The sequence below is a fragment of the Nomascus leucogenys genome, chromosome 10, assembly GCF_006542625.1.
Source record: "Nomascus leucogenys isolate Asia chromosome 10, Asia_NLE_v1, whole genome shotgun sequence".
Taxonomy (NCBI): domain Eukaryota; kingdom Metazoa; phylum Chordata; class Mammalia; order Primates; family Hylobatidae; genus Nomascus; species Nomascus leucogenys.
Genome location: NC_044390.1, coordinates 98,925,393 through 98,936,584, shown reverse-complemented (window position 1 = coordinate 98,936,584; position 11,192 = coordinate 98,925,393). Strand labels below are relative to the sequence as shown.

The 11,192-nt window shown below is 54.1% G+C and overlaps 1 protein-coding gene across 1 annotated transcript in view; it reads right to left on the bottom strand.

Annotated features, from left to right (window-relative positions):
* Positions 1-506: 506 nt before the first annotated feature.
* Positions 507-11,192, bottom strand: part of MMP17 (matrix metallopeptidase 17) — a 36,471-nt gene continuing 25,785 nt past the window's right edge. Inside the window, exon 10 of the mRNA XM_030821794.1 lies at positions 507-588. Within this exon, the coding sequence (XP_030677654.1) occupies positions 507-588 (82 nt within the window). The remainder of the gene's footprint in view (positions 589-11,192) is intronic.

The following is an 11,192-nucleotide window of genomic DNA, read 5'->3' as shown; positions in this document are numbered from 1 at the left end:
CAGCGAGCCATGCCTGCACCGCTGTGCTCCAGCTTGGGAAAAAAAGTGAGGCCCTGTCTAAAAAAGTAATAATGAAAATTAAAATAAAATAAAATGGTTGTCAGGGCCTGGGGGGCGGCGCTTAAGGAGTGACTGCGAACGGGTGTGCAATACCCTTTTGGGTGATGAACTGTTTCAGAGCTGGCGCGAGGAGATGGTTGCATAGCCCCGTGCACTGCCACTGAATTGTGCACTTCATGATGTTTGATTTTATGTCATGTGAGACTTCAGTAACAAAGGGTGTGAGGAGGGGGAAGAAGGGAAAGGGGAGGACAAGAGCACAAAGGGTGCATAGGAAGCTTTTGCTGAAGTCACTTTTCCTGAGCACCATTGCCCGGTAGTGTGGGAGTCCCGCCAGCCTCTCCACCAGGCCCGGGTGAGGGTGGGATGGAGGGGGCTGGGAGCTGTGGCCATTGTGTCCTGAAGACAGTGGGAGACAGGAACTGCTAGGGCCAGGGACCCAAGCTTTATCCAGCATCTTCCCAGCCCAGAGAGCTCCATCCCTTGAACTTCAGCAGCTCCCAAATGAGGCCCGAGCTGGCCAGGAGCCTGCAGCCGGCCAGACTGGTTCCTGCAGAGGCCCTTAGAGTGCCCCAGGGACTTTGCAGCTTGCCTGTGACTCAACCTGACACAGGCGGTAGCTGGCCCCATGATGGGACAGGTCACCAGCCTCACAGCACGTCTGGAAGGCAGGCAGAGCCACCACAGGCAGGAGAATCCCTGCAGGGCTGAGTCAGGGCCGGGGCAGGCTCCTGCTCCCCACACCTCTGCTCTCCAATGTGGAATCCTCCAACATCCTCAATGCCCTGGCTCCACCGAGTAGGCGGGCAAACCTGCCCTCCCCGAATCCGCCCATCTCAGTAAATGGTGCAGCTCTACCCAAGGCCCAATGCCCAGGTGAGTCTCCTGAGCTCACACCCTCCCTCCTTCCCAACATCCAGCCCAAATGCCCAACTCCTTCACCTCCCTTCCCCAGTTCTGCCATCCTATCTCCATCCCCCGATCACTGCGTCTGAGCCCCTGTCATCTCTGACCTGCACCAATCCCAGATCTTTAATGAGGGCAACCCCTTCTTTCCTCCCCATCCCCTGCACCCGGCAGCCGCGGGGCCTTTGCACTGACAGGCTCATTGCAACTGGAGAACACGCCCTCTCAAGGCTCTCCCTGATGTCCCCTAGTCAAGTGCTGACACCAGGGGTCCACGGACCAAGGTTGGCTGCAAGGTTGGCCACTGGGTGCCTGTGAACGTGGCTGGGGAGTCACTTCTTCCTTTTTGCTAACCTCCAGCAGAAGTGTAGCATTTCCTTCACTGATCCTCCCCAGGCATCATCAAAAAAAGGACACCTTGGTAGCACAACCACTAGGTTTTCTTTTCTTTTCTTTTTGAGACGGTGTCTCGCTCTGTTGCCCAGGCTGGAGTGCAGTGGCGCAATCTCTGCTCACTGCAACCTCTGCCTCCTGGGTTCATGCCATTCTCCTGCCTCAGCCTCCTGAGTAGCTGGGACTACAGGCGCCCGCCACCCTGCCTGGCTAATTTTTTTTGTATTTTTAGTAGAGATGGGATTTTACCGTGTTAGCCAGGATGATCTCGATCTCCTGACCTCGTGATCCACCCGCCTCGGCCTCACAAAGTGCTGGGATTACAGGCATGAGCCACCGCGCCCGGCCACACTGTTAGATTTAAAAACCATGGCCAGGCCCAGTGGCTCACATCTGTAACTCCAGCACTTTGGGAGGTCAAGACAGGAGGATTGCTTGAGCCCAGGAGTTCTACATCATCCTGGACAACATAGGGAAACCCCATCTCTACAAATAATTTAAAAATTAGCCTGGTGTGATGGTGCCCCTGTGGTCCCAGCTACTTGGGACGCTGAGGCAGGAGGATTGCCTGAGCCTGGGAGGTCGAGGCTGCAGTGAGCTGTGATCACACCACTGCATTCCAGTCTGGGTGACAGAGTAAGATCCTGTCAAAAAAAAAAAAAATCAATTTATGGTGTTCATAGCAGTACTATTCATAATAGTAAAAAACTAGAAAAGAGGCGGGCATAGTGATGGGCACTTGTAATCCCAGTGCTTTGAGAGGCTGAGGCAGGAGGATTGTTTGAGCCCAGGAGTTTGAGACCAGCCTGGGCAATGTAGTAAGAACCCGTCTCTGCACAAAATAGAGAACTAGCCTGGAATGGTGGGGTGCGCCTGTAGTCCCAGCTACTCAGGAGGCTGAGATGGGAGGATCACTTGAGTCTGGGAGGTGGAGGCTGCAGTGAGCTGTGATTCTGCTGCTGCACTCCAGCCTGGGCAACAGAGTGAGACCCTGTCTAAAAAAAAAAAAAGTGGAAAGATGCCAATCCTCAGTTATATTTCTCTGCAGTGGAGTATTATACAGCAGTAAAAAAAATGCATGGGCCAGGTGGAGTGGCTCATGGCCGGGCATGGTGGCTCACGCCTATAATCCCAGCACTTTGGGAGGCTGAGAAGGGTAGATCATTTGAGGTCAGGAGTACGAGACCAGCTTGACCAACATGGTGAAACCCTGTCTTTACTAAAAATACAAAAATTAGCCGGGCATAGTGGTGTGTGCCTGTAATCCCAGCTACTCAGGAGGCTGAGGCAGGAGAACAGCGTGAACTCAGGAGGCGGAGCTTGCAGTGAGCTGAAATCACGCCACTACACTCCAGCCTGGTGACAGAGCGAGACTCCGTCTCTAAATAAATACATAAATAAATGCATGGATAACAGCTTCCTGCAATCATAGGATGCTTCTGAGGTGACATCATGCTGAGTGGGAAAAAGTGAACCCAGGGGATGGCAGCGGGTGTGACATCCTTTTTACAAAGTTAAAAACAATTAAAAACTAAACATGACACTATGATGCACCTGTGATGGATACGTGTGGCATGTCCCTAGGGCTAAACCTTCAACACAGGAAGTCAAGGGACGGCAGCACAAATCAAAGACAGTGGCCGCCTGGGGAGGGATGGAGGGTTTGGAAGGTGCAGAGGCAGATGGTAGCCATGGTTAACATCGAGTGGGCTGCTGAACCCACGGCTTTTCATTATGCTACAAATCAAACAAGTCCAGGCAGTGGGGCGTGGTGGCTCACGCCTGTAATCCCAGCACTTTGGGAGGCTGAGGCGGGAGGATTATCTGAGGTCAGGAGTTTGAGACCAGCCTGGTCAACCATGGTGAAACATTGACTCTACCAAAAATACAAAAATTAGCCGGGTGTGGTAGCCTGTAATCCCAGCTACTCGGGAGTCTGAGGCAGGAGAATCACTTGAACCCAGGACGTGGAGGTTGCAGTGAGCCAAGATCGTGCCGTTGCACCCCAGCCTGGGTGACAGAGCAAGACTTTGTCACACAGAAAAAAAAAAAAAAAAAGAAAAGAAAAGAAGCCCGGGCTGATGCTGAGAGCGCACCCAGAACCAGGATTTACATCCATCCAAGGGTGCACCTGAAGTTTGGTTCCAGTGAATTTTTTTTTCTTTTTCTTTTTTTTTTTTTTTTTGAGACGGAGTCTCGCTCTGTCGTCCAGGTTGGAGTGCAGCGGCGCAATCTCGGCTCACTGCAAGCTCCGCCTCTCGGGTTCACGCCATTCTCCTGCCTCAGCCTCTCCGAGTAGCTGGGACTACAGGCGCCCGCCACCACGCCCGGCTAATTTTTTGTATTTTTCGTAGAGACAGGGTTTCACCGTGGTCTCGAGCTCCTGACCTCGTGATCCGCCCGCCTCGGCCTCCCAAAGTGCTGGGATTACAAGCGTGAGCCACCGCGCCCGGCCGTGAATTTTTTTTTCTAAGGAACAATTTGTATAACCATATGGAGACATTTTTGTTTTCTGATACACTGCAGCCTTGGAAAAGGAAGGTCACAGGTCACATATCCTATGGCTGTGTTGACATGAAATATCTAGAATACCTGCATCCATACAGACAGAAAGATAAGTGGCTGCCAGGGCCTGCGGGGTGACAGTTACCGGGTTTCTTTCTTTCTTTTTTTTTTTTTTGAGACTGAGTCTTGCTCTGTCACCCAGGCTGGAGCGCAGTGGTGCGATCTCAGCTCACTGCAAGCTCCGCATGCCGGGTTCACGCCATTCTCCTCCCGTCAGTCTCCCGAGTAGCTGGGACTACAGGCGCCTACCACCATGCCTGGCTAATACGGGGTTTCACCATGTTAGCCAGGATGGTCTCGATCTCCTGACCTCGTGATCCACCCGCCTCAGCCTCCCAAAGTACTGGGATTACAGGCATGAGCCACCGCGCCCGGCCTGCTTGTTTTTAAGCTTTATAAAAATAGCACCATAATATAGAAAAAAACACCTATGTTTCACAGGAAAACTGTGCATTTTAAATCAGAGCAGGTACTCCAGGGCTGTCAGATTCTGGCCTTTCATTGTCTTCGAGCTGTTTTACATCACGTTGCAGGCTGAGGCAACTGACAGACAGAAATTCTTTCTTATCCACACGGGTTCCATTGTCTTTCCTCCAGGAAAAAAAAGCAGATTTTCCTCCATTTACATATTCATTTTAATATTCTGTTGTTTGTTTTTCTTTTTCTTTTTCTTTCTTTCTTTTTTTTTGTTTTTTGAGGCAGAGTCTCGCTCTGTCACCCAGGATGGAGTGCAGTGGCGCAATCACAGCTCACTGCAGCCTTGAACTCCCAAGACTCAAGCCATCCTCCCGCTTCCACCTCTCAACGTGCTGGGATGACAGGCTTCTTGTGTGAATTGCCTGCTCATGTTCCAGAAGGAAGCTGGGATGGAGGAGGAGCCACCCCGGGGGTCAAGGTTGCTACTGTGCCCTGTGCCTGGAACAGAGTAGACGCTCCGCCAATAGCTGTGAGGCCCAGGCACATGCCGGGGGTGCTGTCAAAGGCATGCAGATGACAGGCCAGATGCAGGGGCGCTGAGGTCTCCGACGTGGGGTGGAGGACAGCTCATTCGCAGCGGTAAGGGGACTCGACTCCTCACCAGGGCTGCCCGACAGCCGGGGTGGATGTCTTCACCATTTCTTCTCAGACACACTAGTGTTATTTCTGGTTCGTGCATGCCAGGAAAGATATCCCTGGATTGTCCCTGCCCCTATTTCACCTGCGGCAACAGAGGGGGACGTGGCATCTTTATGACCCTGTGAAATAAAACAGACATCTGTCCTGGCCGGCTGCTGTGGAAATACTGTTTTCCAAACGCACAAAGCACTCATCTCAGATGCTCTGAGTGGACCGTCTTGACCTTGCTGACAGGTTAGAAGCTTTGGCGCAGGTGCTGAATCGACCCATCTAAGACGCCAGCCCTGGCAGGGGGTCACTCGGCCACAGAGCAGCAGGCCCTGCGCGGTCCTGTGTTCCCCTCTACGCTCTCAGCCCACGTGTCCCCTCCTCAGACGCCAGCCACTCTGGTGACCCCTAGGAACCAGGTGCAGCCGACCTCACTCCTGAGTCCCTCGCCCAGGCAACCTCTGGACCTATAGGAACACGGGGGTGAGGGTGGGGCCTTTGGAACCCCTTCGCCTCCCAGGCCCCCAGACAGCCTCCAGGCCTGGGGTCTCACACCCAAGTGCCTTCAGAGACGAGGAGAGCTTGCGAAATCCCTCCAGCCCCAGGCAAAGGCAGTTCTGTGCATTTATGCTTTTGAGCAACAAACCCGCCCCCGCAGGCTCGTGGGTAAAAACTCCCCTGCTCCAGCCTCGAGGTCTGGGGTCAGCTGGGGAGGCCCAGCCCCTTCACTCCTTCCTCCCCGCTTCACCCTCCCTCCCCTTTCACCCTTCCCTCCCCCTTCACCCCTCCGTCCCCCTTCACCCCTCCCTCCACCCTTCACCCTCCCTCCCCTTTCACCCTTCCCTCCCCCTTCACCCCTCCGTCCCCCTTCACCCCTCCCTCCCCAGGCACGACTGCTGAGTCAGCAAAGACAGCTGGGTTTGTGGCAGCCCTATTCATCATCCCCCAAACCTGGCAGCGACCAGGATGCCCTGCAGTTGGTGAGTGGGTGGGTCAGCGGGGTGCATCCAGACAGTGGGACGCTATTGAATACCAAGAAGAAAAGAGCTTCCAAACCCTGAAGACAGAAGGAACGACAATGCATGTTACTAAGTGAAAGAAGCTGCCTGCAAAGGCCACAGACGATGATTCCAACTGTCGGACAAGCTGGGAGAGGCCAAACCCTGGAGGCAGGAAAAGAGTAGTGGTTGCCAGCAGGTGGGGATGAATAGAGGGGTGAATGGGGGATCTGGGGGCAGTGAAACTGCCCCATGTGATGGCACCATGGTGATCCGTGTCCTCTTACATTTGCCCAAACCCACAGCATGTACAGCGCCAAGAGTGAGTCCCAGTGTGAACTGCAGACTCTGGGTGATAATGACTGTCAGAGCAGGTCTACCGTGGGTGGCCAGCTGACGGCGGGGGACTGTGTGTGCAGGAGACACACGGAACTCCCTCTACCTTCTGCTCAATTTTGCCGTGAAACCAAAACTGTTCTAAAAAATATAGTCTTAGCTGGTCGTGGTGGCTCACGCCTGTCATCCCAGCACTTTGGGAGTTTGAGGCAGGAAGAATGTTTGAGCCCTGGGGTTTAAGACCAGCCTGGGCAACAGAGGGAGATCCCATCTCTACCAAAATAAAAATAAAAAGTTAGCCAGGTGCAGTGGCACAGGCCTGTGCAGTCTCAGCTACTCAGGAGGCCAAGGCAGGAGGAGTGCTTGAGGCCAGGAGGTCGAGGCTGCAGTGAGCTATGACGCTGCCACTGCACTCCAGCCTGGGCAGCAGAGCGAGCCCAGCCTCTACCTCCAGAGTGCCCCCTGTCCACTGTCACGCTGGCCTCCCCTCCCCGCCATCCTCCTGTCGATAACTTGGTGAGGTGCAGGGGGTGTGCCCTGACCCTGGGGACCTGTGGCCTGAGTTTGAATCTTTGCTCTGTCTACCAGAGCTGTGGACCCTGAACTTTGGCCTCTCTTTGTTTCCCCAGCCCGAGGCCTTGCACTAGCTGTTCCCTCTGCCCAAGTGCTCGCCCCATCATGCAAGTCCCAGCTCAAATGCCACCTCCTCCAGGAAGCCCTCACTGACCACCCATCTAAAGTGCCCCTGCATCCACCTTGACCCCAACTATCTAAGTCTCATGTCAGTTACACCAGAGGTGACTTCCTCACTTGCTGTCTTCTCCCTGCGACTGTCCGATGGCTCCTCAGAGCCCCTGAGATGGCAGGAAAACCCGGTCCCCTGGCAGCCTTGGATGAGGGGATACAGAGCCCCTGGTGCACCCCAGACCTGTTTTGGGGCACCTAACCGGGTGGGAGATGGGAGTGCAGGGCCCAGCCCACCCAAGCATCATTGCCAGTTCTGGTTCACAAAGCACTTTCCAGCCCCTGCCTGGATGGGTTCTGTGACACGTTGTGCAGCCGAGCTTCGCAGCAATACTTCTGCTTTCCTTCCAACCTGGGTCGGTCCACGACACACCCACCATTAACTTGGTTTTTTAGAGGCAGGGTCTTGCTCTGTTGTCCAGGCTGGATCACAGCTCACTGCAGCCTCAACCTCCATGCTCAAGTGATCCTCCTGCCTCAGCCTCCTGAGTAGTTGGGACTACAGGTGCACACCACCACTCCTGGCTAATTTAAATTTTTTTAGGGACAGGGTCTCACCATGTTGCCCAGGCTGGTCTTGAACTCCTGGGCTCAAGTGATCCTCAAGCCTTGGCCTCCCAAAGTGCTGGGATGAGAGACGTGAGCCTCCACCATTCATGTATGTGCCACCAGGAAGCACACAATGTTGCTAGTTGAACTTCTACTCTCTGTCAATTTTAAGACACATCCTGATTTCATGTGAGAAGATACGCATCAGAGACATGGTGAAATACGGTCAGAACAAGCAACTCCCCTGTTGCATCCACTGTGTGCCAGGCGTGGCTCCCCACATGTGTGTGGCTTGCTCCTGCAACCCCACAGACAGGGTAGATGCCACCACACCCAGTTTACAGATCAGAGACACTCGCTGGGCACCACACTGTGAGTTCATGGTAGAAATGGGCCTGATGCTCCAAGCACCTCTAAACAGACCCTGGGAAGGGAGGGATCGCTGGAGGCTGCAGTCAGGGCTGGGCCCCCAGGCAGGGCAGAGTCCAGGCTGACCGGGGCAGGTCATGCCGCAAGACAGCTGTGGATTGCATCAGGGGCCCGGCTGCCACGGTGGCCTGGAGATCCCCAGGGCGTCCTGGGTGATGCAACCCGGGCGAGGCCGGCCTCAGCCTGCCTCGAGGGGTGCAGTAGCCCCAGAGCCCGGCTCATGCGTCCCTGCTCCCTCCCTCCCTCTTCCCTCACATCCCAGGTCCTCCCCAGTCGGGAGACCACCCTTCCTCTGTGCGTCCTTTGGTTTCTCTTTGTGCTTGGGAAACGAGTGTTGTGATAACTAAAAGCTGCTGTGTCACCTCTCCCAGGGGCCAGCCCACCGCTCGGCTGCCTTGTTTAGTGTATTATTATTTAAACAAATGGGCTTGGCTGTGCTCCAGGGAAGGTTGATTGATTCACACAACAGGTGGCAGGGATCCTCCTGTGGCCCCAGGACCCAGCTTGGCTGAGACCGATTGGATTAGTTTCGATCTTTCTTTCCTTCTTTTCTTTTGTTTTCTCTTTCTTTTCTTTTCTTTCTTTCTTTTTCTCTCTCTTTCTTTTTAAAGGAGTGATTTCTTTCTTTTTTTTTTTTTTTGAGTCTTGCTCTGTTGCCCAGGCTGGAGTGCAGTGGCGTGATCTTGGCTCACTGCAAGCTCCGCCTCCTGGATTCACGCCATTCTCCTGCCTCAGCCTCCCGTGCAGCTGGGACTACAGAGGCCCGCCACCACGCCCGGCTAATTTTGTGTTTGTACTTTTAGTAGAGACGGGGTTTCACCATGTTAGCCAGGATGGTCTCCATCTCCTGACCTCGTGATCCACCCACCTCGGCCTCCCAAAGCTCTGGGATTACAGGCGTGAGACACTGCGCCCGGCCTATGTTTCATTCTTTTGTTTGAGACAGAGTCTCTCGCTGACACTCTGGCTGGAGTGCAGTAGCACAATCTCAGCTCACTGCAACCTCCACCTCCTGGGCTCAAGCGATTCCCCTGCCTCAGCTTCCTGAGTAGCTGGGATTACAGGTGCCCACCACATCCAGCTAACTTGCATTTGTTTTGTTTTGTTTTTTTTGAGATGGAGTTTCACTCTTGTTGCCCAGGCTGGAGTGCAGTGGTGCTATCTCGGCTTACTGCAACCTCCGCCTCCCAGGTTCAAGCGATTCTCCTGCCTCAGCCTCCTGAGTCGCTGGGATTACAGGTGCTCACCAGCATGCCTGGCTAATTTATTTTTTATTTTATTTATTTATTTTTTTTTTGAGATGGAATCTCACCGTGGCCCAGGCTGGAGTGCAGTGGTACGATCTCAGCTCACTGCAACCTCCGCCTTCCAGGTTCAAGCAATTCTCCTGCCTCAGCCTCCTGAGTAGCTGGAATGAATTACAGGCATGCACCACCACGCCAGGCTAATTTTTGTATTTTTAGTAGAAACAGGGTTTCACCATGTTGGCCAGGCTGGTCTCGAACTCCTGACCTCAAGTGATCCACCTACCTCAACCTCCCAAAGTGCTGAGATTACAGGCGTGAGCCACTGTGCCCAGCCTATTCTTTAGTATTTAACAGAATGCAGGACAAGTCACATAATCAATGATTCATTACTTTACACACAGGGAGTCTTCTGTTATACAACTGGTTGTGAACACCCAGAACAAAGCTCTTACAGCCTTTAGATGGCCAAAGACATTCTCAAAGCCTGGGCATGTCAGAAAAGACTTCAACCACATCTTTTAAAAAACATAGACTCTCAGCCGGGTGCAGTGGCTCAAGCCTGTAATCCCAGCACTTTGGGAGGCCGATGCGGGCGGATCATGAGGTCAGGAGTTCGAGAATAGCCTGACCAACATGGTGAAACCCTGTCTCTACTGAAAATACAAAAATTAGCCAGGTCTGGTGGTGTGCAGCTGTAATCCCAGCTACTCGGGAGGCTGAGGCAGGAGAATCGCTTGAATCCGGGAGGCGGAGGTTGCCGTGAGCTGAGATCGCACCACCGCACCCCAGCCTACGCAACAGATCCAGACTCCATCTGAAACAAAACAAAACAAAACAAACTAAACAAAAATAACATACACTCTCTCCCCGTTTCAGAGGACTGGGTGGAGGCTATGTCTGCCTCCCCTGGAAGCCCTGAAGGACCCACCGAAGTGTCGGGCCTGCCAGCGTCCAGCGGGGGACACGGATCTGCCCTCTGCACCAGGAGCATCACGTTAAGTCTAAGAAAGCCCTGCAGGACCAGCCGTCTCACACCTGTCGTGGAAAATCCCTTCGGCACACCTCTGACTCCCACGTGGGAATCACCAGGCCATCACCGTCAAACCGCCCTCCCGCAGGCAAAAACAGCAAACGCAGCCCTCCCATGCTCAGGGGAGGTCTCATCGCTCTGCCATAGTCCTCACAAATCTCCAAATACAACCAAGATGTGTCTCCCTCACAGCCCTCATCCAAGCCACTGTCTCTCCCTGGAAAATCCCAGACCTGCACCCTCACTGGCCCCGCGTCCACCCATTCTCAGGATGGCAGCCAGATGCACCTGCAGAAAGCTCCGTCTCATCAGGCCCCACTCTGCCCAAAACCCTCCTGTGGCTCCCCTGAGCCCGCAGAGTAAACACAGAAATCCCTGACACCCCAGCGTCTCCTCAGACTCTCCAGAGCACCCAGCACGTTCCTGAAGCACCCAGGGCCTCCCCAGAGCACCCAGCACAGCCCCAGAGCACCTAGCACCACCCCACAGTACCCAGCACTCCCCAGAGCACTGTTCCAGAGTACCCAGCACTGGGCAGAGCACCCAGCATGACCCGGAGCACCCAGGAACACCTCAGAGTACCCAGCACCTCCCCAGAGCACTCTTCCAGAGTACCCAGTACCTTCCCAGAGTACCCAGCACTGTGTCCCCTCAAAGACATCTTTGTGTGTGTGTGGTGTGTGTGCGTGTGGTTTTTTTTTGTAGAGATGGGGTCTTGCTGTGTTGCCCAGGCTGGTCTTGAACTCCTGGGCTCAAGCGATCCTCTCACTTTGGCCTCCCAAAGTGCTGGGATTACAGGCATAAGCCACCGTGCTCGGCCACCAAAGTCAC